The 27,323-nt window shown below is 36.9% G+C and overlaps 4 protein-coding genes across 5 annotated transcripts in view; 1 reads left to right on the plus strand and 3 right to left on the minus strand.

Annotated features, from left to right (window-relative positions):
* Nucleotides 1-12,006, plus strand: part of LOC129576835 (uncharacterized) — a 42,450-nt gene extending 30,444 nt beyond the window's left edge. Inside the window, exons 6-12 of one of the 2 annotated variants that reach the window (XM_055462677.1) lie at nucleotides 4,254-4,401; nucleotides 5,557-5,695; nucleotides 9,734-9,849; nucleotides 10,135-10,270; nucleotides 10,966-11,078; nucleotides 11,229-11,422; nucleotides 11,655-12,006. In XM_055462677.1, coding sequence (XP_055318652.1) covers nucleotides 4,254-4,401; nucleotides 5,557-5,695; nucleotides 9,734-9,849; nucleotides 10,135-10,270; nucleotides 10,966-11,078; nucleotides 11,229-11,422; nucleotides 11,655-11,801 — 993 coding nt within the window. In that variant the 3' untranslated portion in view covers nucleotides 11,802-12,006. The remainder of the gene's footprint in view (nucleotides 1-4,253; nucleotides 4,402-5,556; nucleotides 5,696-9,733; nucleotides 9,850-10,134; nucleotides 10,271-10,965; nucleotides 11,079-11,228; nucleotides 11,423-11,654) is intronic. The other variant, XM_055462678.1, reaches the window with a different exon arrangement.
* A 940-nt stretch (nucleotides 12,007-12,946) lies between these two features.
* Nucleotides 12,947-15,121, minus strand: LOC129576845 (actin, indirect flight muscle). Its single transcript, XM_055462721.1, has 4 exons — nucleotides 14,988-15,121; nucleotides 13,776-14,609; nucleotides 13,507-13,626; nucleotides 12,947-13,429 (listed from the first exon to the last, which is right to left on the minus strand). Exons 2-4 carry the CDS (start codon nucleotides 14,578-14,580, stop codon nucleotides 13,224-13,226), a joined length of 1,131 nt encoding a protein of 376 aa, XP_055318696.1. The 5' UTR covers nucleotides 14,581-14,609; nucleotides 14,988-15,121; the 3' UTR covers nucleotides 12,947-13,223.
* A 2,881-nt stretch (nucleotides 15,122-18,002) lies between these two features.
* Nucleotides 18,003-20,466, minus strand: LOC129576846 (actin, indirect flight muscle-like). Its single transcript, XM_055462722.1, has 3 exons — nucleotides 20,374-20,466; nucleotides 18,661-19,620; nucleotides 18,003-18,583 (listed from the first exon to the last, which is right to left on the minus strand). The coding sequence occupies exons 2-3, from the start codon at nucleotides 19,583-19,585 to the stop codon at nucleotides 18,378-18,380; spliced, it is 1,131 nt and encodes a 376-aa protein (XP_055318697.1). The 5' UTR covers nucleotides 19,586-19,620; nucleotides 20,374-20,466; the 3' UTR covers nucleotides 18,003-18,377.
* A 3,553-nt stretch (nucleotides 20,467-24,019) lies between these two features.
* On the minus strand, nucleotides 24,020-25,633 carry LOC129576841 (rRNA methyltransferase 3, mitochondrial). Its single transcript, XM_055462711.1, has one exon. The coding sequence runs from the start codon at nucleotides 25,503-25,505 to the stop codon at nucleotides 24,090-24,092; it is 1,416 nt and encodes a 471-aa protein (XP_055318686.1). The 5' UTR covers nucleotides 25,506-25,633; the 3' UTR covers nucleotides 24,020-24,089.
* Nucleotides 25,634-27,323: the final 1,690 nt, after the last annotated feature.

A 27,323-nucleotide genomic window follows, 5' to 3' on the forward strand; every position in this document is an offset into this window, starting at 1 on the left:
TCCATATATATCTATCTTCACCATCGTTCGGTCGACATGGCATCAGATCTAGGCGTGTTGAATAAGATGTTTCGGTTTTGATGCCGACTTTGGCTTTGAGCTACGGCTCAATTCATTGTCAATGTCCATGGCACAATAAATCAATTTAAATAATAACATTACGATTGGACAACTTGAACGCAAAAGATGAAATTAAATTAAATTAAAATAAAAACGTCTGTAAGTTGTATTGCTGTTCAATAGACCGCATGGAATAAACGGCCTGTATATGTGTGTGTGTCTCCCTGTCTGTACGTGTAAATGAGATGTGTGTGATTAATGTAAATAAACCATTTGGTGTTCGTTTTCTTAATTCTAAAATTGCGAAGCACCAGAGCAAATGACACTGATTCAACCAGCCGCTGGTTGCATGTTACAGCCGTTGGCGAGTCTGACAATTCGACGTGATATGAGAAAAATAGCGAACGCAAAAGTTAGTGACAGCGAGACCGAAAGAGTGAGACAAATGTGCGACCATAAATTATGTCATGCGATATGATATCGTCTTTGGCGTTCGCCCATAAAAATGACATGCATGCTTATCGCACTTGAAATTCATGTGACGTACTTTGAGGAAGTTGATTCAATTTCACCACTCCGTTGTTGTATATGTTTCTTTGCATCAAATATATCTTACGCGCGTGTTCAATATACCTTATATGAGCAACAAGGCAAATGCGGCTTGATTAAAAGGTGCTATTAAACAAAAGCATTACAAATACCACGCGCACAAAGTACATCGACACGTAATGTTTCTTTTTCTCCTACTCTCTCTCTCTCTCTCTCTCTCTCTATTCGATCATCCTCTCTTTTGGCGGATGCGTGAAAAAAAAAAACGAATAATGAACTATGAACCTTGATTTATTAAGTGGTTTATTTTACCAACACCAACGGTAAGATATTGATGGAATGTGCAGGCGATTTCGGCAATAAATTAGTTCAAATATATAGAGCTGAACACTCCGTTCGAGGAGAGAATAATGAGAAAGAGATAGAGCGTACATAATAAGATACAGGTTAATGACAGCTTCTTTGATTTCGTATTTTCCATCAAGTGCGTGCAATGTTCATGTATTCTGTTCCCCCTATGATTGAATTTCCTTTGTTTAACATTTCCTGACCGAGATGATTCAAGCGCAGAAAATTTAAGATGAGATGTGGGCCGAGTGCAAAAACGAGAAAAAGGAAACAAAAATAGCAAACAGGCGTTTTTACCCCTCATGGTTCTTAATTGGTATATCCATGGCATACAGCAAAGAGAGATCCAGACAGTTTAAATTTCGAACAACATCCCACACTACCGAAGGTGTAATCAGGCTTCATAATAACATAATCCAGCCAAAAATCATATACCATCAACAATATTCAATTTTCGTCCAAACAAAAAATGCCACTAATTTTGAGGATTATCTGGAACGTGTGGTGCATAATCGCGAATCAGTTTACATCTTTTTGGCCATATAATCAAGCTCACATTGTTGCTTGCATAAACCTTGAGCTTGGCTAAACAAAAAAGCATTCCGTTTGGCTTGTATAGAAAATTGCGCACGGAATACGCATCAAACGGTATGTTGTCCATAATTTTTCACCGAACCAAAGGGTCGTTTCATTATTCATTACCATTACCATATTACTGGAGCAACGTAAATTACTGCGTTTTTTTCGCCATCGTATATTTGATGGTGGCTCTAAAATAAACTGCTTTGGGCCAAATAATTTGATAAGGAAAAAGTGCGTCGCCGAAAAATAAAAATGTCTCGACAACAACGATGACGACAACAGCATCATCGATTCAGGTACATGGCGAAGCAAGCGTTTTGAAAACACTAATTTACGCAACACATGCTCAAAATGTAACAATTCTATTGCGATCAAATAACGGAGGATGTCTTTTATCCAGGAGTGCGCAAGCATTTTACCGAAATATAGCTTTTAGCTATTGGCCTACGCATTCATGGTTGGCCCATATGCAAATATAAATGTATACCTTTTGTTTGCTCTGTGCACTCTGCCTGTATATAATATAAATTAACATTTTTTTTAAAAGATGTGATGGCAAATAACTTTGTGACTATGAAATGGACCAAAATTAATAATAAAACTTTCACGGTTGGATCTGGTTGTGTCTGATGTTAAATATTTTTGTAAATTTTCGTGTTCTCGCTCCCTTAAACTTTATTGGCGCCTATTATGCTCCCCCATACATTTTAACACGTTAACTTGGATAATTTACACGACAATTTATTGCGTTCCGTTGCATTCGAAAACATTTTATTTTGCGCAAATATCTAATGAGGAAAAGAACAAAATTCGGCACTCTCTTCGTGAGATTCGGAAAAATCAGTTGCCATTTGTTTGTGTTGGTGTGTTTCTCATTTTATCGCAAAGCTCATCTCAATACTACCAACACACAACCACCACCCTCTCATCGCATGTACAGACGAACCACTCCAAAAACGTTCGTGCCCAAATGACAATGGAAGAGCACAGCAGTGAAATATTACTTCTCATTTCTTTTAAATTAAATCGCTGAATAACAACAATATATATATATATATATATATTATATATATATATATATATATACACGTACACTCCCTCGAAGACGGAGTGAAAACGAATTCAATTTGAATGTCACGCAGACGAAAAATGCAAAGTTCAGTTTCATGCTTTTTCTTTCTTCTTCTTCTTCTTCTTCTTCGTCATCAACATCAACATCGTCGTCGTCGTCTCTTTCATGTCCTTCATAAACAGAGTAATATCTCGACATGTTTACTGTAATTTGTTCGAATTTAAGCATCTATTTATTAGCCACTCGCTATTTGAACACGATTTAACCGATGCAATCTGAATTCAGGCAAATGTCGCTCGATTTCTGTGTCGAGACATTTTCAGTTGGAAAATGTCGTTAGATATGTATGTGTGTTGAACAATTTTCGAATTTGCATGGATAATTTAGTACAAAAGTGGGCAAAACCATGTCACTGCTATGGATGTTCGCGTTGAACACAACATTTGATTAATACAGGAATGATGAAACGAAAAATGTTTTTGATTTCGAAAATCACTTGTGCAATGGCATTGTTTGTGCTCAAGTCTGATTGACTTTGATCAAAAGCATAGCTTCTATTCGGACGGACTAAGCACGACCGAGCACAAAATGACTGATTGTGTATGTGTTGTTATTTGGCACGAGACACAAAGGCATGCACAAACATTCAATTGGCAAATGATTAAATATGCGTGCATTTTATTCACCGCCCCACCCCCCCCACTCTACCATACCCGACAGAAACGAACAACCACGTGCCCCGAAACGATGGCATGTGAAACGTGCATAAATTTACCACGCACTTGGAGTGTTCAATGTTCATTGCCGGAAATCGTTGTAAGTGAGTGGCCGATATCAAACAAGAATGTCTAAATCCCGTCATTAGAGCCTTTGAATATATTCATTTCTAAGACCGTTTGTCAGGCGTCTGCAACACGTTCAAATAGCCCAAACATTTTGCCAAATGCAGACAAGCTACACGCGTAATAATTTTTTTTCCCTCTGAATCAAAAGGAAAATCACCTTCAACAGAAATGCCATGCAATGGAAACAACAAAAGGTGCTCATGTCAAGCAAACAAACAACGTGTTGTTGACTGGTTATTTTTTTTTCTCCTCATGTGCGTGCGCGCACGCACGAAAGCACATAAGAGCTTAATTGCAGCCAACTCTAGTAGAATTTATCGAAACGGCGCGATAAAATGTCAATTTACCGTAATTGATGAAGCCACAGTGGATTAACTTCCTTTGACTTGTTTGCGTTTCTCCTTACAATGATACTCTTCATCTTATTTATTTATTTATTTTTTTCGGAAAAGTCATTCTCAGATTAGATTGTTCTATTTACTCATTACACTGAAAGCTATACCCTGGACAATATCCAGTTAAGATGGATGAGTGTTAGATAACATCATTTAGCCCAATTTTCATCGTCATTTCGTCAAATGCGTTTTTCATTTTGTCAACGTGTTTGTTCTATTATATTTTTTTTCTCTCTTTCCCAATCACAATTATGGTTTGGGTCGATGAATTGTCGTTCTTTGTGTTTATTCATCATATTTTATTGTTGCTCAACCATATACAGTATACAAACATACCTATATATATATATATATATATTTTTTTTTTTTTTTGATCTTCTCATTTATTTTTGTCTCATTTAGACGGTTTCCGTTACGGTGTCGGTGCTGACATTGACATTTATTTCGATTGATCGATGGTATGCAATATGCTTTCCACTTCGTTATGTCTCAACAAACGGACGAGCTTGGTGTTCGGTTGGAGTGATATGGATCGGCGCATTGGTATCGGGTAAATACATCGAGTTTATTCACTTTTGCATTTTCAGGACCATCACAACGTATTGATATTGCCGCTTGGCGTAATTAATCCGTACACCAGCACACAAACACATCACAAGCACACAATTCTCTGCGTTTGAACAACACATATAAAGGAATGCAATAAACAATGAAATCGGATTGCCAATGGGGGTACTTGTCGTTTCCGTTTCCATGGTTCTTTTCTCCATTTCAAGTATTCAAAATGAGTACGAGGTTTGCGATACGATGCTATTTGGTGGTATTTTATACGTAACATTAGAATGGTTGACAATGGACTGTTTTTTGTTGGTCCAACATGGAACATAAAAAGTGTGTTTGTTTTGATTCCACGAATTTTGTTCTTTCCATCACATTGAAATTATGTTCTATTTTCAGCAGAATACTACGATTGAAATCAGTTACTGGTCGCCAAAAATCAAACAATATGCGGTTTTCGTTTGATGCGAGCCAAAATAACACCAAATTAACTGATGAAACAAATAATCAAACCGCACAATTGGATTGGATAGTTCAATTAAATTGAAATTGGTGCGGATTTGTGATACGCACACCATCAATAAAATTGAAATAGCAAGTCAAGGAGAACAAAGGGATTTTCGAAATATTCACTCCATTTGGCGATCATCGCTTTTACAATACCAAAAGTCAGTCAAATCGTTTTTATCAATCTCACCATTAAGAGAAAACAAGGCAAAAAAAGCGCCTCTAAGCCCTATCCACCCTACCCAAAATGTCTCTCTCCACCAAAACGGAAAATCAAAAAGTATTCAATTTAAGATCTATTCGGCGTGAATGCTTCCAAAGAAACTCTTTGCCAGCTCTTGGTACCATTGAGTTTGAATGCGAGTTGTGTTTTGGTGCGGCATTAGTTGACTCCTTCTCCCCCGCTGTTCGCCATATTGAATACAGATTTTTAACTGTGTGTATGTCATTTATAATCAAGATAAAACTGTATCTTTTTCTTCTACTTTTTAATTTTGGCTTTGGCCGCAATATTTACATGTTGCATAATTGTCCAACAACGTGACCGCTCATGCTGTGTACGCCGGCTTTATCTATCTCGCAACCTCCGCCGCCGCACTCCTGTCCTCCAACGACATTGAATGCTGATGTGGTTCTACAGACATCCCTGAATTCATAAACTCAACCACAAAGAAAAAGGAATTACGATTTGGCATTGATTTATTCACACAGTGTGTATCAACGTGGGACAAAGACACCGAAAAAAATTTCTACATCGCTCGCTTCGGTGTGCTGTATTTGTAAGTTATTTTTTTCATTCTATCTTGCCTCAAATTTCGCTACAAAAAAAAAGGATCCAACAAATTTTTCGTTTGTCGTCGTACGAGCACTTGCTGTGGCTCTATGCTTTCTTTAGGTCATTTGGTTGTATTTTAAAACTAATAAATAAACATATTTTAGCCTAATTTGTTTGCTACTCATTTTCTTCTTCATGTGTCCAATGAGAGGATGGATAGAGCGACAAACAATAGAATCGCAAATTGCTCCATGCTTTTTATGCACATAACTTATGCGCGTTGACAACCTAATGCATGCTCATTTCCACCGAAATTGTGAATGTTCAGCAGCTTTTCTCTCTCCCTCTCTCCCTCTTCCTCATTTTTCCTGTCTCCCAAAGTATGCCATTTCTGAAAATAGCAAGCTTTTATTTAGTTCTCAGGACATTTTATTTTTACGATAAATATTTTTTTCTTTCACTCCCTTTATCACTCTTTCTCTCGCTCTCTCTCTCTCTCTTTCTCTCTCTCTCTCTTTCTCGGTATTTAGTGTAGCGAAATACCATAGCGTTGCATGTTTTGTAACGAATTTGTAACTGCTGTTGTTGGTGGCGAGTGTTGTTTCTGTTTTCTCTCGTTTTGACAAGCAATTTGCATGACAATAGTATTGCATTTTATCGGTTTGAACCACGAAGGACATGACAGAGAGATTTTTGTGCATCACAAAAGGATTGCGAGATTTTATATTTGTGTTACAGACAGTAAAAGAAATAACAACAACAAAAAACGCACGCACCCCAATTTCATATAAATTTAAATCTTTTGAATCGTTCAAGTTACCGCTTTTGCCATGTTTTTTATGTGTGATATTTTTCACTTTCCACAAATGTGCAATTCAGGGCAGGGCGTAAGCTTTGATTTGTTCACGCTTTGCTGTTCGCTTCAACGATTTCTCGTGTGCCAGTGGCGCGTCGTCAACTCTTTCCAGTTTTTTTCGTTTTTTTTTCTTCTGCAGCAGCAGCACCAGCACCAGCACAAAAGAGATTTGTTCGCCCACTGTGCTCGCGTACACTTGGTAGCTTTTAATCCTTCAATGCGATCCGCTTGAAAAACGCCAACGTATTTTGAACGAGCAAATTTTTCGGTCACTTCACAGCAAAACATCTATTTACGATGAGCTACATAAAAAACGACCATTTACTAAATGTTTAATATATGAGCGTGAGAAAACGTACAGGTTCTTTTGTTCCGAAGTGCTGAACTGATAAAAAGCAGTAATATTGCCTCTTGTCTGACCGAAGTATGATATCAAAAGAGTTATTCGTGCTCTGAAAATTACTTTTTGATAAGGAACACAGCTTCATTGGAACGCCAATAACCACTTTTTTATGCATAATAGTACATTTCCTTTGGCTATAATAAAATGTGAATGAAAACGAAACTCATTTCGACAATGCAGTTTCTTCTAAAATCCTCCTTTTTTGTCCATTCAAAGAACTTTGTTCTCTTCTTTTGATAATTCAAAAGATACGTTTCTGAATGGAAAGAAGAGAAAACAGCATTGCATTATCAAAAATAAAATTCATTCACCGAAAGAACCTCCGAGTTTTCTTTTCAATTCGTTCTAAAAAGTTGCACAATTCAACATTCGCATTTAATCATTTTTCCGCGTCCAACAGACAAAGTTGATATTTCAATTTGGCCAGCTTAATGCTGCAACAACATTAAAAGCTCTGTCTTTTCATTCTCGATGCTAACAATAGAACTGCTTCGTTTTTTTATCCGTCGCTTTCTCAGACATTGCCAGTAGCATATTTTTATTTCAATCAATTCCAAGTTCGTTCCTATATATATAGTATATCCTATCTAAAATCCTAGAAATTTTGCTGCGGATATTCGTTGTGGTCATGATCATTTGTAAGAAAGTAAGCGACGCAAAAGAAACTCATTGCCATTTATTTTCTCAGAAAAAATCTTCTCTATCACACACTATTGCACAAAGTCACCCCTTTTATCCTCTACAATGCATTCAACAATTATGCCTTAAGTGTACCCGAGCTGGATTAAATTGTTTTAGAAGAAATATTCTATCAAAGTCATGTTCACTTTTAGCTTGTGCATTAATGAAATATTCCAGATTTAACTGTTCAAATTTTATTCTCTAACCAAATCTCTCCCTTTCTCTCTGTCCGTCTTTCCGTGCAACTACTGAAAGTTTCATAATATAACGAAAACTGCTAATAAATTAGAATGTTCATAGATAAACGCTCCGTACCAACTAAATAGTATGTATAGGGAGTTCTACATTGATGAATTACTTAACCCTCTAGTTCGTAAGACCACCGAAAGCCGAGGTGTATAAATTTACTCATAGCTCGAGCACCATATTATAAACTGACAAAAATATAGTAGCGTTGCATTGGGTAGGCTTTCAGCTTTAATTTGGTATATAACTTCACCAGTCCAAGGCATGCTGGTGTCGAGTTATACGCCCTCAACGTCGGAAAATTGCGAATTCCGCCAAAAAGTGGTGTTGCGAAGTAAAGGGTCAATTTACAGAAAAACAGGCTTGGATGGCGCATTTGACTAGATATCCAGGCATGAATCCCTTCATTTGAAAGGGAAAGAGACGTATAAATAGCCGTTTAAATCTTTGAAATTCTCAGTTTGGTTTTCAAGATATGAACATTCGCGTTTTCAAATTTCGAAAAGTTTTTCCAATTTTCCGGCTGAAGAAAAGCTTTTGGGAAAAAATTTTTTTTTTCGTTTTTCGGCTTAAATCTAACATATCTATAGTATTCGCAAAAATGGCGCAGTAGAGAGCTAATTTTGAATAGACCGAAATAATCTTAAATAGAAAATAAATTTGGTCACTTGAAAAATGTATGACAGTGCACTTTATCGAAACAATGGTAACTGGGACAATTTCGAGCGTTTAATCAAAGTGTTCAATCATCAAAGATAAATGTATGAAAAATGCAATACAGCTTCAAAAATTCTATTGAATATAATTCACCGACTGAATTTGGTTCTTCAAAAAATGTGCATAACGACAAGAAAATTAAATTCCTTCGAATTCCATCACTCATTGAAATTGCGTTGATCGCAAAATCTCACGAAATCAAATACACTTGGTAGTTTGTCTGATACGACCTGTGCAGATTTTCCATAAAATGGAAATCAACTTGTATGCCACATAAAAGCCCCAGAAGAAATTCCAATAAAAATCGTTTGGTTGCATTGGAAATATTTCAAAAATGTTAGGTTACCAATCGGCTGGTTCATTTCCCTCTGTGTCAAACACTTGTTTGACTGGACTAAATTTAGTGCTGAACCATTCGTCTTTCGTGTAATTTTCTATATTTAATGCGTGTGCATGTGCATGTTAATGGAATGGAATAATATCAATTTTAATAGCGTTACATTTAGTTGTGTTGCCATCGAAGTGACATCGTGTTGTCACATTTAATACGTGTTTATTGAAAAGGGCTTTTCATTGAGCAATCATCACGTAAGCACATCAAAATCAGCCGATCACACACTTTATTCCGTTACATTGCAAGTATTTTGAGCGATATCGGTCCCTTTTTTTAAAATCATGTATTAAGAGAGTGTACCGCAATTTTGGTGGGTTTCATCAACATGACAGTGATGTCCGTTTGAAGGCAAAATGATATATAGAAACAAAAAAATTGCGAATCAGCAGATTCAATTTCCAAGAAAATAAATCAATATCGAAGATGTTGGTCGTTAAACTGTTGGGATTTATGAATTGATTATTATTATTATGATTCAAGCCCGATGACAAAGCAAAAGAAAAGAAGAGCAGAGTAAAGGCGACGACAAACAACAACGTATGCACATTAAGTAGACAGATTATTATTTGGTTGGTAGCGTTCTTGTGGAAACTGTAATGCTTTTTTTCTGTATGTCAACAATGTATTTGGGTCTATTATCCGATTACAAAAACACACATTTGCTTCCAGGATACGATGATATGAACGATTTTGGTTTTGTTTCTCTTATTATTCCCTCCTCTGTTTTGTTCGCATTTTTTTTTAGGGCACCGTTGTTTTTCATGTCCATCGCATATTATAAAATCATCCGTGTCCTCTGGAAATCGGATACGATTCCAGGCCATCGGGAGTCCTGTAATCACAATCAATTGCACACAATACGTAAGTAATTGTCATCATTGATTAAATTTTAATTGATTGATTCATTCGAAACAATTAATAAACATAAAGATGAAAAATGGCCCCCGGATTTTTTTTCCGAAATAATAGTAGAAGAATGCTTCTACTTAATAGCACATTAGTGTGATTTGATTGATTATCATTTACGATTTGTTACAGGAAAAAGTTACATTCTGTGAAAATGTCGGAGTTAAAAATGTTTGAAAAATTTTTGTATAGAACACAACTTTGCGATTCATTCTGTTGTTGTTTTTTTCTTCATTGCAGATGCGCGAAATACTTCTGCCAATTCAAGTACATTGAGCCAATTGAGAGCACGTCGAAAGGCAGCTAAAATGCTTGTGGTCGTCGTTTTGATGTTTGGTATTTGTTATTTACCCGTGCATTGCTTGAATATTTTAAGGTAATTAACGATGATTTTTCATTCGTATCGATTAGGTTTACGTTGTCAACGTTTTATTTGGTTTACACGTATTTATCGGAAATGTTCGACATTCAATCAGTATTAGTTAGCTATTGGAAAATCAATGATATTTTTTATTCTTCTTGCAAAAATCACCATTTCAGCTGTAAATCCTTTTTAAAAGGAAGCTTTGATGTCTTGTTAACATCGATGATTCGAATATCATATGACGATTCGTATATATGAAAATGTTTGAATGAATCTCACACACACAAGAAGGGTATCCATCCTCTTATTCTGATTAAAAGTCCCAAATTAAAAGCAGTCGATCAAACATAAAGAGATTACATCATTTCCATCTAAAATCACCATTAAGCTTTTACGCAATTTTTCACTCCGTTTTACACCGAACTGCGTCAGAGCACAAAATACTTTTATTTACGATATATAAAAAAATGTAGAAGAAGAAGACGTCGACGACGAAGACATAATTTTAATGAGCCAGAGCAAACACGATTTTATCGGATTATAATGCTTGAAATTGTTATTGTATCGAATTGGCAGCTTTTAGTTCATAAACTGTCTCTAACACTCTTTCATACCATCTCCTTGTGATTTTCTCTATTTATTTTTCCTCCTCTCTCTCTCTCTCTCTCATTCCATCATGTCTCATGGGTTTCATTATTTTCCAACAGATACACCATAGATATAGGACAGAATGAAGTCGTGGCGATATTGTCATTAATTTCACATTGGCTTTGTTATGCAAACAGTGCGGTGAATCCATTAATCTATAATTTTATGAGCGGTAAGTGGCCATTTCAGATTTCCCATTCATCTAATTGCTGTGCATAATTATGAAGAAAAAAAGAAATAAGCAAGAATAACTTAATATTATTTTACGCATTATCTTGCTTCTCTTTGCTTTCTCTTTTTTCCCTCCTTTTTTTATTTATAGGAAAGTTTCGCCGTGAATTTTTAAGTGTGTTGGAACGATGCCGGTGCAGTAATCGAGATTTATATCGTCATCATTCATGCTATCACTTCAACACACCTGGAGCACGACTCAATACAATTAGTCCAAATACCCGTAGTCTATGCCAGTTTGGAGGCCATCACCGCGACCGAAACAAAAGTTTTCGCGAAAAGCATGTGAGTTTTCTTGAGCATTTTGAATCTGAATGTTGAAACCAAAAAAAAAAAACCAAATCTCGATCTCGAAATTCACCGATTCTTGTTGCTTCTTTTCTGGTTCTCATATCGCTTGCGCGTGGGTGTGTCTCTCTCTCTATGTCTTGCATTGTCTGTACTTCAATCCATTCTTCTTTACTCGCCCTCCATTCCATCCGCAATATAAATCATGATGTTTGCGGCGCGAGAGCAGACGATCCAAACGTCATTTATCGAAAATGTTTGTGATATTTATCCAGGTAGCATCGATGATGGTCAAAAGTTTGACATCAATACAAATGGAACATCATTATCAAAAACCATTCCAAACGGCGACCGGCTACACACACCAACGGACTAATTCATTTTTTTAACAATTGTAACTTACACACAATCCCCCACAACAAAAACATACACTTCACTTTAAAATTGTAAAATAAATTATTTGTAAAAAAAACACGCATTTTTTTTTCTTTCATGAAAACCAAAACATATATTCACGTAAACCCTTTTAATTGTCTAAATATGTAATATCTGTGCATATAAGTCAAAATCAATTATTATGATCAAAGAAAAGAAAAAAAAAAATAAAAGGATTTTTTTTCGTTGCAAACAAGTAAAAAAGCCGTATATATTCCGCTTTTGAGGGAACAATCGTCAATCAAAGAACGAGTCGTAAATTCTTGCAGATTTTTATACCATTGTGTTTTCAAGCAGTAGTAGAGAAGGTATGGACTCAAATACACTGTACTTCACTACTATTAATTGATAAATAATCATGGCGTCTCCATATTATTGCAAAAAGCACGAATGGTATAAAGCCTTTACACGTTCTTTAACTTAAAAATTATACTATCAATTTATATGTAAGCGCTTAAGCAGCTGGTATTTCCAAGAAATGATGCATTTATTATTCAAAGGCCCTCGTGTCTCAATTTCTCTTGAGACAAAAAATGAAGAGAATGGGAGACTGTGAAATTTGATATACACGTGAAATAACTTGCCTTAACCTCTATGACGCAAACAGAGTCATTCGAGCGAAAGAGTGTGTAATAAACAGAATGAATGAAAAGGAAAATGAAAATGAAAAAGAGAACAACAGCTAAATGCAACACTGAAATTTGTACAAACATTTAAAATGTATTCAACATTAATAATAAAAATTGTTTTAAATGTCATTTGTTTATAGATGTTAAAATTAACCTACTGACTTTCATTTGTTTTTCCGAATAAATAACAGTAATAATGATAAATGGTTAATATCTAAATCCGATTAACTGGCAACAATGTAGGTTATATTCTTAGGTTTTCTCCTTGGTCTTTTGTTTATTTTAATCGAAAGAACGTCCATACCAAGAGAGAATGCTCACCTTATTAGTTGAATGACGTTTGAAAGACGAATCGCCCACTTTCAACCTGAAAAAATGTGTGCGAATATGAAAAGATGCACAAACATACACATTCCTGGGATTTGTTATGGATGAGCATTGAAAATAAGTCGACAAATGACATCATTCAAATTATTTTTATTCTCTGATTTGATTATGAGATTTTTTTTTTGTTTCTTTTTCTTCCACTCTTTTGTTTTGCTTATGTTTTATACTCGATAAAATTTGGTAAAAACCTTTGCGCCATTCATTTATCCTTTTTTTTTTCATTTCATTTTAACAACAAATTTTATTGTGATCTTGCATGACTGCATGTACATAAATGTGTGAGATCACTCGACACGGCCGTTATATGAATAAAAACACTGAATCTTTGGATGAATTTTTGAGTGTGTCTAGAAGCATTTGCGGTGAACGATTGATGGGCCGCTTTCATCGTATTCCGCCTTCGAGATCCACATGGCCTGGAAGGTAGACAATGAAGCCAAAATTGAACCACCAATCCATACGGAGTATTTACGTTCGGGTGGTGCAATAATCTTGATCTTAATAGTTGATGGTGCCAATGCGGTGATTTCCTTTTGCATACGATCAGCAATACCTGTGAAACGAAATCGAATCCCGAAAAAAATAATCAATCAATCGATCCGTTTCAATCAAAGTCTCATTTTTATTTACCTGGATACATGGTGGTACCGCCTGAGAGTACGGTGTTGGCATACAAGTCCTTTCGGATGTCAACATCGCACTTCATGATTGAATTGTAAACGGTTTCATGAATACCGCATGATTCCATACCTAAAATTTAGAAAGGAAAAAAAGCACGCATTGTGAGTGTCGAGTTCCTTCAGTATAACTTGGTAAGTTCGAATTCCAAAGAATTTGAATTTTTAAATGAGATTCAAGCAAAATTGCTTCGAAAATGCTCGATATAAAAGAGGGCATACCTAAGAATGAAGGTTGGAATAGCGATTCTGGGCAACGGAAACGTTCATTACCAATGGTGATGACTTGACCATCTGGCAATTCATATGACTTTTCCAATGATGTTGAGGCCGATGCAGTTGCCATTTCTTGTTCAAAGTCCAATGCAACGTAGCACAATTTTTCCTTGATGTCACGGACAATTTCCCGTTCGGCGGTGGTTGTGAATGAGTAACCACGTTCGGTAAGGATCTTCATAAGGTAATCGGTCAAGTCACGACCAGCCAAATCCAAACGGAGGATGGCATGTGGCAATGCGTAACCTTCGTAAATTGGGACAGTGTGTGATACACCATCACCGGAGTCCAATACAATACCAGTTGTACGACCGGAAGCGTACAATGAGAGGACAGCTTGGATGGCAACATACATGGCTGGTGAATTGAAGGTTTCAAACATGATTTGAGTCATCTTTTCACGATTGGCCTTTGGATTTAATGGGGCTTCGGTCAAGAGGACTGGATGCTCTTCTGGTGCAATTCTCAATTCATTATAGAAGGTATGATGCCAGATCTTCTCCATATCATCCCAGTTAGTAATGATACCGTGCTCAATTGGGTATTTCAATGTAAGGATACCACGTTTGCTTTGGGCTTCATCACCGACATAGCAATCTTTTTGGCCCATACCGACCATCACACCCTGATGACGTGGTCGGCCAACGATCGATGGGAACACGGCACGTGGTGCATCATCACCAGCGAATCCGGCCTTGCACATGCCCGATCCGTTGTCGACGACAAGAGCTCCTGCATCATCATCACACATCTTGGTTTGTTTTTATTTGCTTTTCTTACCTTTTTTGAACGATAAAAGTGAAAGTTTTAGTGAAATTGAACTACGAATTACTACACAATTAAAGGATAAAACGAATCGCTAGATTTTTTTTTACAATTTCAATTCAAATGAAAAGTCGGTTAGGAATTTTACAAATATGAGCAAATCCTTTGCTGTTTCACTTTAAATCGGTTAACGCTTTTTGGTCTTTTGAAGAAAAAAAAGTGGAAACAATTAGAAGAGTCTTTCTCAATATCTTCTTAAATGTATGTCAGTTTCAGCCACACAACACTGATTTTTGAAATTTTTCGAGCGAAATACCAATGTGCACTGTTTTAAAACAAAATAAACTTTGCTTTTTATCTATCACCGTTATTGATTTTGCTAAGCCTACTAACCTCTTGAAAGAAAATGGAGACTTTTTGGCCTGTTGTCGGCTCTAGACTGATTTGTCGAGTGAAATACGTTACATCCGTACCGTGTACTTTTATACCTCACAAATGATCATCTCTCGATTTATGACCGTGCGAGTAAAAAAAATCATAACGAAGAGTACACAACAACAACAACAAAATGGTTTTTGTTCAACAAAACCGAGAGAGAGAGAGAGAGAGAGAGAAAAGATATGAAACAAAAAAATCTAACAACGTCATGGATGCATGTGTTGGTGCAACATTGTGGCACAAACCAAGTAAAGTAAGTACGAGTGTAGCGTTGCAAAAGCGTGCGACATTTTATGTTTTTGTTGTATCGTATTTTCTCTTTTGTCACTTAAATTTTGCGATTTTCTGAGTAAAATTGCAATTTTTTCTTCTCGTCTATACCATCATTCCACTCGAATTTGCTTCGTTCGTTTCGAGAAGTAGCTATTGGGTCTGGGAATTAGTTTTGTCGATTTTTTTAAATTTTCAAACATTTATTTGAATACCAAAATGAAATTACATTTCAATCAAAATATTGTCCATCGGAAGCGATGACCTTCTGCCACAATGTGAGCAATTGACGGATGCCTGCCTTAAAAAATTCCTCATCTTTTGAGGCTATAAATGCATCGAGCCAATTTTGGATTTCTTCAACTGAAGAGAACCGCTCTCCGTCCATATGGTTTTGCATCGATCGAAACAAATGGTAGTCGGAAGGAGCCAGGTCTGGGCTATACGGGGCGTGAGCCAAAACTTCCCATCCGCTATTTTCCAAGTAGTTTTTGACCGATTTCTCAATGTGTGGCCGAGCATTGTCATGTAGGAAAATCAATGTCTCTTTTCTGGTCTCCCATTTCGTGCGTTTTTCTTTGATTGCTTGTTTCAAACGTATCAATTGTTGTCGGTAGAAAGGCCCATCGATGGTTTGACCACTTCTCAGCAGCTCATAATACACCACTCCCTCCTCATCCCACCAAATAGACAGCATTACCTTGTCGCCGTGAATTTCTTGTTTTGGCTGTGATGTTGCTGGTTGGCCGGGCTTAACATACGATGCTTTGCGCTTGGGGTTATCGTAATGAATCCATTTTTCGTCACCAGTGACAATTCGATACAGAAAACCTCTTTTTTTGTGCCTTGCGAGCAGCATTTCGCAAGTCACTAAACGCCTTTCAGCTTGCGCTGGCGTCAATTCATGTGGTACCCAATTTGACAACTTGCGAATGAAACCAAGGGCCCTTAAACGATATCCAACAGTGCTTCGGTCAACATTCAATGCTCTGGCAAGCTCATCTTGAGTTTGACTCGAATCTTCATCGAGCAATGCCTCCAATTCCGCATCTTCAAACTTTTTTGGCTGGCCGGGACGTTCCTTGTCTTCCGTGCTAAAATCACCACTTTTGAACCGTGAAAACCACCGTTCACATGTACGTTCCGATGGAGCATGCTCACCATAGGCTTCCACCAACATTCGATGCGCTTCAGCCGCAGTTTTCTTCAAATGAAAGCAAAAAATTAATGCTTGCGGGAAATGTTGCTTTTTCGGTACAAAATTTGACATATTTAAGGCGCAAAAAAAAATGTTTATCCAAACTTCGATGAAATGATAGATGATGATTTTTGTAGTTTGACACTAGACCACTCATGTGAAAAAGAAAAAAGTATTGCCCGATACAACCATGCAAAGTTACGCCATCTTTTGAAAAATCGACACGATTAATTCCCAGACCCAATATCTCAGAAGAAGAAGCTACTTAAGTAGTACTTGAATTCAAATGATCCGACTGCTTGAATCAAATAAATATTCATAACCATTCCAGTCTCAAATGCTCTTGAATCAATGAAAATAGCAACGAAAAATGAAAAAAATGTTCGAGATTCTCTAAATTATCCCATTTCGTACATAATATTTCGTATAGTTGGCACAGCCATACAATGGACCTCGAATTTCATGTGGAATGATTGTATACGAAATATTTTTTTCTTTCTATTTCAATATGTATCTTTTATAAGTGTAACTATTTTGTGCCCGAGTCGCATCAAAGATGCTAATAATTGTTTCAGCTGAAAATAGAAATCCCTTAGAAGGCGATTTAGATGAATCCGTTCGAACCAATTTCAAAAGTGTTTATTCGTGTAGATGTTGACTTGTTCGGTAAGGAAGAGCAGCGGGCGCGCACAGCGGCAGCCATAGCCACAGCAAAAACAAAGCAAACGTAATTCAAACGAATCGACAGAGCGAGAGAGAGAGAGAGAGAGAGAGAGAGAGAAAAGGCGGTGAAAATCGTTGTGTTTTGGGCTATATGTTTGCATGCTCAGACAGTGTCGAGGAGTTTATTCACGTCGCCGTTGATTTGTTGCTGTTTACTCTGTGATTGTTCTGCTATTTTTTCCCGTGTTGTTTTATTCATTTTTCGCGGCTTTTCTTTGTATGTTTCATCAGTGTTTTTGATTTGCACGTCGAGAATGTGATTAAAAATACTTTCGTCAATGCACGTAATTCGCTGCATGCATTGTTTTTTCCCATTTCGGTAAACATTCCCTGATTTTGACAATTGAGTGCTCTGTTGTCTCGTTGTCAGTGCTATTTTACGTTCGATTATGGTTCGCCGTTCGAGGATTGCACGTAACTGCATAATTTATGAATTGGCTCTACAAAGTGACGAACCATAATAGACGGTGTTCATGATTTCTCTCTCTCTCTCTCTCTCTCTCTCTCTCTCTCTCTCTCTCTCTCTCTCTCTCTCTCTCTCTCTGCGTGTGTGTGTGTGTGTGTGTGTATCCGTGCTATTTGTGTGATGATGTTTGATAATGCAGAACCAATCTCTTTGCTTTTTCATACTCAGCATTTCATTTCTATTCCTTCGCACCAAAATTCCACTCAGACATATCCTATCTTTTTATTACCTATAAAATACTTTTCCTCGCAATTTTAATTGAAATAAAAAAAATTACAATGAAACGCACACATCAAAACAGCAGCAGAAAGTGTCGGTTTTTTTTGTAAATTATATGTATTTTTTTGTTTTCAATAAAATTACAAAAGACCATAATTATATAAACAGAGAGAATGAGAGAGAAAAAGTGAAAGAGAAAGAAAAAAAGATGATCGAGACTTTCTTTTGGCTGACTTTTGTGTTGATTGGACAATTGTAGCACTGTTTTACATGAATATTGTTATTATTTTCGTATTGATGTTGTTTTTCTTGGAAAACGATGACTGGTGAGTCCTTGGATCGTTAAAAAAAGAGAGTTTATTATGCGTATATATTATAATGACTGTATAATATGATGATTGTTGTTGTCAGAAGTAAACGACTTTTGAAATGAAAAAGCTGCGTTGCACGAATTAATGAAGTGTTACATCTAGAAGCATTTGCGGTGAACAATGCCTGGTCCGCTTTCATCGTATTCAGCCTTCGAGATCCACATGGTTTGGAAGGTAGACAATGAAGCCAAAATTGAACCACCAATCCATACGGAGTATTTACGTTCGGGTGGTGCAATAATCTTGATCTTAATAGTTGATGGTGCCAATGCGGTGATTTCCTTTTGCATACGATCAGCAATACCTGTGAAACGAAATCGAATCCCGAAAAAAATTATCAATCAATCGATCCGTTTCAATCAAAGTCTCATTTTCATTTACCTGGATACATGGTGGTACCGCCTGAGAGTACAGTGTTGGCATACAAGTCCTTTCGGATGTCAACATCGCACTTCATGATTGAATTGTAAACGGTTTCGTGAATACCAGCCGATTCCATACCCAAGAATGATGGTTGGAACAAGGCTTCTGGGCAACGGAAACGTTCATTACCAATGGTGATGACTTGACCATCTGGCAATTCATATGATTTTTCAAGCGATGACGATGCGGCTGCTGTTCCCATTTCTTGTTCAAAGTCCAATGCAACGTAGCACAATTTTTCCTTTACATCGCGCACAATTTCCCGTTCGGCTGTGGTGGTGAATGAGTAGCCACGTTCGGTGAGGATTTTCATGCAGAATTCGGTTAAATCACGACCGGCCAAATCCAAACGCAAAATAGCATGTGGCAATGCGTAACCTTCGTAAATTGGGACAGTGTGTGATACACCGTCACCAGAGTCTAAGACAATACCAGTTGTACGACCGGAAGCATACAATGACAAAACGGCTTGGATGGCAACATAAACAGCTGGTGAATTGAAGGTTTCAAACATGATTTGAGTCATCTTTTCACGATTGGCCTTTGGATTTAATGGAGCTTCGGTCAAGAGTACTGGATGCTCTTCGGGCGCTACACGCAATTCATTGTAGAATGTATGATGCCAGATCTTCTCCATATCATCCCAGTTAGTGATGATACCGTGCTCAATTGGGTATTTCAATGTAAGGATACCACGTTTGCTTTGGGCTTCATCACCGACATAGCAATCCTTTTGGCCCATGCCGACCATCACACCCTGATGACGTGGTCGGCCAACGATCGATGGGAACACGGCACGTGGTGCATCATCACCAGCGAATCCGGCCTTGCACATTCCCGATCCGTTGTCAATAACTAAGGCTCCTGCATCATCATCACACATTTTGACTGATTTTTAGCTTTTTTACTCTTGTGAACCTATTTTTTTATGAAAAAAAAAATATTTCAATTATTTGTCGCTTTATATTTGCTTTTGGTAACAACAGAAAGTAAATTTCAAACTTTGCAAGTATACTGTGAATCGAAAATCGAACTGTTTCGAAATTCGAACTGCTTTGAGCTTAATTAATGAAATATTTCGGAAAAAATCGTTGCACACGTCATTTCTCTTTTCGAAATCGCTTTCATCAGAGCACAAAATTTTAGAAAATACATTTTCTACTACATTCACGATTTCGTTGGTTACTATGTGAGTTCGAATTAAAAAATTTAGTGTTCATTTAAATTTTTTCTGTAATTTTGATTTTTTCTAAAGAGCAGCTCAGAAAAGTCCCTTTTAAAAAAACGTTCAAACTTTTTTTTTCGATGGAATTGATATGAGTCTATAATTGTATGACATTTTTCCAAAAAATATCACGATTTTTATTTTTTTCACTGATCTAAAATTAAAATCAAAATTATTCCATGCTATTGAAGCTCAAAAAACTGAGACACGTCACTTGTAACAAGGGCTAGTAGATTTTGGATTCAGTTTCAATTATCCAGGATCAGTGTCATTATTTTATAATTGGAAATTTTCACTTTAATCCATATCGGGAAACTTCAAATAGTCCAAATCGAAGTCACAGTAATCGTTGCACAATTTGAATTTATTTTGCTCTGAATTTCCTGAAAAAACGAATCCCGTCGATTCCAATACGTTCTTAATGTCTAATGAAAAAAAAATAATACCTCAAATGAAAAAAAGGAGAAGAAGAAAAAGCAAAAAGTGCTTTTGTATTTTATGATCCACTGGCGTGCTACCTGCGACACTTAACGACCACAGAGTGAACCAATACGTAATTGATCATTGTCTTTTATACGCTAATCAATCGATGCGACGGAAAATCGAACGCTTTATTTGTATCTGGAAATAGAAACGATCCTTAGATGGTGCGAATCAAGTGAGCGCCATCTAAATTGTCAATGTATTTGTTATAAATTCGCCATCCAATCGGGAATCGATCGTTTAATTTGTCATTGAATGTCGTCGATATGTATGTGCTATTATAGGGAAGAGAAAAAAGGTGTGATAATTTTTGTTGCACCAATACCAATTATTTTCGATTTTTCTTTCTTTTCTCAAGTGTAATGCCAATGATTGATCATTGAGTTTCAAAATGCTGTGTGTTAGCCACATTGGATTGAATGCATTGCGCGTGATTCAAAGTACCTAAATAAAAAGAAATTGTTGGCATTGTGCACTACAATGGCAGTATTTCTATGCATTAAAGTGGAATAATGTGGTTTTGCAGCTCATCTGCTTGCTGTTTGAACACACTCAATTAATTCGATTTGGTTAGCAATCGAACTGAATTCGTTCTGGCCAAATTGATTACGACTGTGTAACCGTTATGACAAAGTCAACAGCGTAGCATGCATTCGCGTTTGTAAATTTATGAGTAGTTTTGCAACGATATGCGATGAATTTATGTGTTGGCTATTTTTGTCTGCATTTCGTCTAAAAAAAACCCATGCAATGCACACAATGAACATTTTGGTTAAATTTCATTGTATTCGATGGCACGCTACGTCAATTGATTATACGCTCATGGCAATATCCGATTTTGGTCGTGTCATATCCCAACGGATTTCGAATTGTGCGGTTTTTTGTGTGTGCTTCTCCTATTCCACTGTTTACCAATTTTCAATTGCGCAGCACACACGCATCATGCATCGTTTCGGAATTCGATTCGCACACCAAAAAATGCACTTTGAATTCCGTTACATTTCCCAATTTGGCTATAGCCATGGGGATCAAGTGCAACTGATACGTTTGCCAAAAATTAACAAGCACAAGCACTCATTTGAAATTCCGTATCGAAAGAGTAAACAGTGTTTGCTAAACACTTCATTGAATGAGTGCGCATTGATGTATCATCAACATTTTGAGATTAATACGTATTCTTGATTTTCCGAAAATAACAATTCTGATTAATTGGAACGGCATTTATTTTGGTTTTGGTTGTGTGATTGATTGGCTTGGATAGATACGCCGTTTGGACCAGCCATTCAACAGAATCGAACCCTTTTTTAGAGTCAATGAGTCGTCGCAAATACTCATTCCGTTATCTTATTCATTGCAGAGCATTTTAATGATTCAATACATCACACCATTAAATAATAAAGCACATTCAAATCCATAGAGAATACTCGGATACTATCTTCTCATGGTAATTTAGAAAGGAAGAGTTTATGAAAAATCCCATGAGAAGAAACTTTTCCGCTACTGTTTTTTTTTCTACCAAAACTATCGCCTCCGTTCTCGATTTCACTTGCATTCAATACGAACAAGCAAAGATGCTTAGCTGGTTCAAATGTGAAGGAAACTTGTTGTCGCTTTTGATCGCGAGTGGACGGGAGAAACGGGCGGTGAGTGAAAGAGTAAAAAATCATCGAATATATCATATTTCAAAAACGCTCGAGGTGGCTGCAAATTGTTCACACATTTGTGGTGTTTCTTTTTTTGCTGTTCATCCTTTGCTCTCTCTCTGTCTCTCTCTCTCTCTCTTCATGCTTTTTTCTTTGTGGTTTCGGGCATGAAAAAAGCCACATAAATTATGCATTCCCAGTGTCATAAGTGAAAAACAGTTTGGCATACGGCTTTTTAAGTGAATAATTATTCATTTTCATAAGCGCGTACGCGATTAATTTGCTAATTTTCGTTAAATTGTTTTGGTTGACATGAGTGCAAACATGCCCACCCATATACGAACAGCAGCAGCAACACAGCAGTACGATATAGCAAAGACCCCCCGAGCCACAAACACATCATTTTCATCTTGCATTTCATACACGACCACGTATAACAGCGTGAGAATTTGCATATTTTCATAATATATAGATCGTCGAATGAATGAGCAAGTGTAGCGATAGTAGCTAGAAATGAATGAGAACATGTCATCCGAAATCTATTTAGTCTGACAATTTGCATTTTGGCTGTAATGTGGCAACATCTTCTATCGTTCGTTCATTCGTTCCGCATTTTAATTGAATAAAATTCGGCATTTATTCCCGAAACAGGCCCCGTTAATTACATTGAATTGATTGTAAAATTCCTGTCTGTCATATATATTATCTCATTTTGTTGTCCGAGGGTGTTCAAGTGTCGAATAAACAAAAACAGCAAAACAATATAGCATTTTAGCATTCGCGGCACGCCACCCAAACATACATACACACACATACACACACACACAATATGCACGACATGATGATGACACATAAATTGAGGCATTTTACAATGGCAAAATAAATAGAATCAGCTTTGTGCAAATCATTTGAAAATTATTGCTCTGATTACTTTACTAATCTGTCAGATTTGAGACGATTTTTCTCGATCTCAATGCAATTACAACGTTTCGAGAGAGTGAGAGAGATAGAGTATGTTGGCGCGTTTGAAATTGTCGCACACCACGACCAAACGCTGTTTTGTTTTTCTATTGTTGTTGCTTTTATTTGTGCAAACATTTTCGACGACTGTGCCTCTTATAATGACTATGAATAGAGCGAATGGGATTAGATGCTGCACTATCGAATTTCAGCTTGTAATTTTAGTTGGGCCAAACCATTTTTAGCAAATGTAATGCGGTAACAGCTGAAACAATGTCAATTTTTGCATTAGAATCAGTGTGTGAATGCGATGAACGGGCAACGCAATGATGCAAAATGTTTTCGCTTTTTGAGCGTATGTGAGTGTATGTCGGTATCGTGTCCGAGACCAAATTCAATTGTCTATCACACGAATTTCAATCTGTTCACACATGTGCGGCCGTCATCGTCAACAAACAGCAGCAGCTTCGTCAGCTTCGTTCTCAAAGTGGATTGAAGAGCCGTTTCGTTTTCTTTTCTTCTCAACTGTATGCCATCCGAGTCATTATTATTAAATCAAAAATTTACAGCGAGGATTTTGTTTGCTTTGGTTTTTATTTAATTGGATCGTTTATGTTAACAGACAAATTGTGATTAAAACAAATTTCAAGTGAAGCTGTGTACGCGATTTTCAAATCAAAATCCCCATGACGACGACAACGAAGAAAATATCAACAGTGGATGTGGCATTTTGTCTCTTAAAATCGCGCACAAACATAACTTTTTACGAGAATGTTCTCTGTTTTCTTTACCTTCTTTACTTGGAACCATTCTACCAAATCGCGCTATTTCAGTAGATTTTGCACATAAAGAAAATCAACTGAAGTGTGTGCACTTACTCAAAAATAAAATTTGCAATAAAAAAAAAACAACAAGCGGCAGACAAATTTAATTTGCACCACATTCAAATAAAAAAGGATTAAAAATTTTATGACAAAAATAAAATAAAGAAGAACAGATAAGCATGTTTATATGGTAAATTTTTGTTTATTTATTTCATTATCAACTAGAATTCATTGGTTTTTTGTCTGCCAATTTCATTGTGTCAACTGTTTGCGTATTTCAAACAGAAGAATAGCCGTGGCTACACTAGCATTAAGACTTTCAATACCGTTGCCCAACGGAATTTCAACGACAGCATTATCCGGTCTAACTTCTTCGATTTTCGTGTGATTCTCATTGTTTTGCTCTGCATCCGCTTGGCTTGTGTGGTCGGTGGCAAATTTCATAAAATCAAATGCATGACTACTAACTCCCTCTGTTTCGCCGCCAATAACTAATGCGATGTGCTTACAATTGGAAAACGGAATATCGCTATACACTTTCGGTTTGATGAATTTTATGTTATTCTGTTTGCGTTTCTGATCGAATTCATCGTATGGTAATTTTGTGTCATTGATTTGGGTTTGATTGTCGGCAACGAAAACCGACACATCACGAATATCCGGTAAATGTTCGGTTAAATCCTCCCATTCAATGGGACCAACGATTGGTACACGAAATTGTGCACCGCATCCACCGCGCAAAGTTTTCACATCCCATGGATCGGCACAACCTTTGAGTAGTACAATTTTTGTGCATGGAACCGCCGCACACGTTCGAATAATACTACCCAAATTGTTTGGTTCACGTACTTGATCGCAAATCACCGTTATTGGTACCCCATCAAATGTGTTACTTTGAATTGTAACTTGTATTTCATCGCTGTCTACGTGTGTATCGGCTGGAATATTGGCATTTTCTTTTGCTTTCAATTCGGCTTTTCGAACATTATCCCAAATGGTTTGCATATCGTACGGGCGTTGGAAAATGGCAATCAATCCCGGGCATGTTGTTAATGTTGACCATGTTGACAGATCATTGTGTGGCACACGAATGATTTCCGTTTGTTTGATAAACGCTTTCTCTAGGCTATCTCGAATCGTTTCCACTTGCTTAACATTGCTGAATAATAAATAGCGAATCTTCAAACCGGCTTCGATTGCTTCGAGTGTTAGGCGTCTCCCTTCGACCAATAGCAATTTTTTATTATCACGATATTTGCGTGATTTCAACATAAGCATCAATTTCGGAAATTCCGGATGATCAAATGGCAGTTTGATGTAAGTTAAATTCAGACCAAGGTCATGGTATTTCAATTGCTCGAATGATCTTTCTTTCTTTTCATTTGGTAACTTCTCTTTTGGCTTACCAACTGGTTTTGCGTGTTGACTCTTTGGTTTCTTAACTTTGGCCGCTTTGATCGTTTGCTTCGGTTCAATGTCTGTAGATTTGGCCGTTCCACCCAGGTCAAAGAGTAAATCAGTGCTGTCTTCTTCTGCTTGTTTAACAACGTTCAGCACCGGTGACTGGCTCAATAAACGAACAAACTGTGGTTTACTATTCACGAATAGCCGTTGTTTATGTACGTACGGCGATAGAACGGAAAAACTACGTGTTATACAACCCAACATTTTGATCAAACACTTTGATGAAAAAACACAAAATCCTTCGAAAATCAGCTCTGGAATTTGTTAATGTTTTGATATTGTGAAATACGGTTAGCTTAGTGTGGTTGTCACATGGAAACATTTCCTAAAATATACATGCTTGTCATTTGTGACATTTCAAACAATGGGCACGTTCAATGCTCACCTGTCAAGCGTACAAAAATTCAAATTGGATTTACGTTACACCACGTACAAATGGATTCGAACGTCTGAACACCAACATTTGAAAATGATTCAAGGAACTTCTTGCCAATCGAATGGTTTGCAATTTCGCGTAATAAACGGTAATTATGTATATTTAATCACTCCCATCGAATGTTTAAAATAAGGCAATGAAATCAAATGAAGAGGAAGGTGGTGGCAAAAATTGGTGTAGTATTTACAAGTTTTTACTTCCATTCGCACTATAAATAAATTTTTGGACGCGTGATGAAAAACGTAAGATTCCCATTAAACACCGATATTTATGGTGTTGGGGCATCGTGCTTCGTTTTTTGCATATTTTTTCTAATTCGTTAATTCGTTTGGAATGAGTCGTCATCGTCATCGTTGTTTAAGCCAAATAGAGAGGCAAACGGTTATTCTTTTTTGTTGGTTTCTAAATGGAGAATGCAAAATTGTGATGAAGTAAAATGAGGCGCTCGAATAGTTATGATATTTAAGCAAAAGACCTTGCCCATTGCCTAGCGCACCGATAAATGTGTGTATTTTTTTGTTGTTTCTTTTTCTCTTTCTCTCAAAATGTCATCTATTTATAAATGGCCATAATTCGCCTTATGGCCGTAAATTCATTTGAAAAAGATCAACAGAATAGAGAGAGAGAGAGAGAGAGAGAGAGAGAGAGAGAGAGAGAGAGAGAGTGGGAAAAGCCGCAGCAGCAGCAATAACAAATAGCCAGCTATTGTGTGTGGTGTATAATTTTGTAGAAAGAAAAACAACAAACGAGGCAAATTTATAAACAGCACATTATGCATGCGTACTCCTATTGCGAACACTAAATGTCATCTGCATAATTCGATTGTATGCGAACAAACAAACTAACGTCCAACCAACCATATACGGACAGTATAATTATAATGAACGATTTTTTTTTTATTTCTTTCGTGTATAAGTTTGAAAACTGCAAACACACGTTCTCCTTCTTTCTCCCACTTATAACAATGTATGCGATTGCCATTGGGATGTGTCTCGCGCTCCGCGATTCAACAACAACCATTGATTAGAATCAAAAAACACCATTTTTAAGAATTGGTGTTTATTTTCAGTCAGTTGATATCGATTCAAGAAAAGTAGAGAAAACAAAAGAAAAACGATGGACTATGTATGACGCATAACATGGCCAGATCAGTTGTGTCCAATTGAAAAACAACATATATACACATTGTAAACATTCTATTTCAAAGAAGAAGAAAAATACACATTGCTTACATGATCATATACATACATACAACGCGAGGCATTCTTTCTACAGTCTTTTTTTCCACTGCCTTTCATTCTATCTCTCTCTCCGATACCGAAACCCGGAGAAAGAGAGATAATTGAATCAGAATTATGGGCAAACCGTTGTCGTCGTCGACATCGACGTCGTTGCTGTTTTGTAGTTGGTGTTGCGTTCCGCCTGATTGTAGTCGTGTGTGACCGAAAACAGTTGTAACAAATACTATATGCGAATGAGAGGTATGTTCAATATCATGTAAGCAAAATGTAAGTGTGTATGCGATGATCGGAGGGTCTCTATCGCGCGCGTGTATGTATGTGGTGACCCAACACACAAAATATACA

Source organism: Sitodiplosis mosellana, unplaced genomic scaffold, assembly GCF_009176505.1.
Source record: "Sitodiplosis mosellana isolate CC-2019 unplaced genomic scaffold, AAFC_SMos_1.0 Smas_scaffold_6191, whole genome shotgun sequence".
NCBI lineage: Eukaryota > Metazoa > Arthropoda > Insecta > Diptera > Cecidomyiidae > Sitodiplosis > Sitodiplosis mosellana.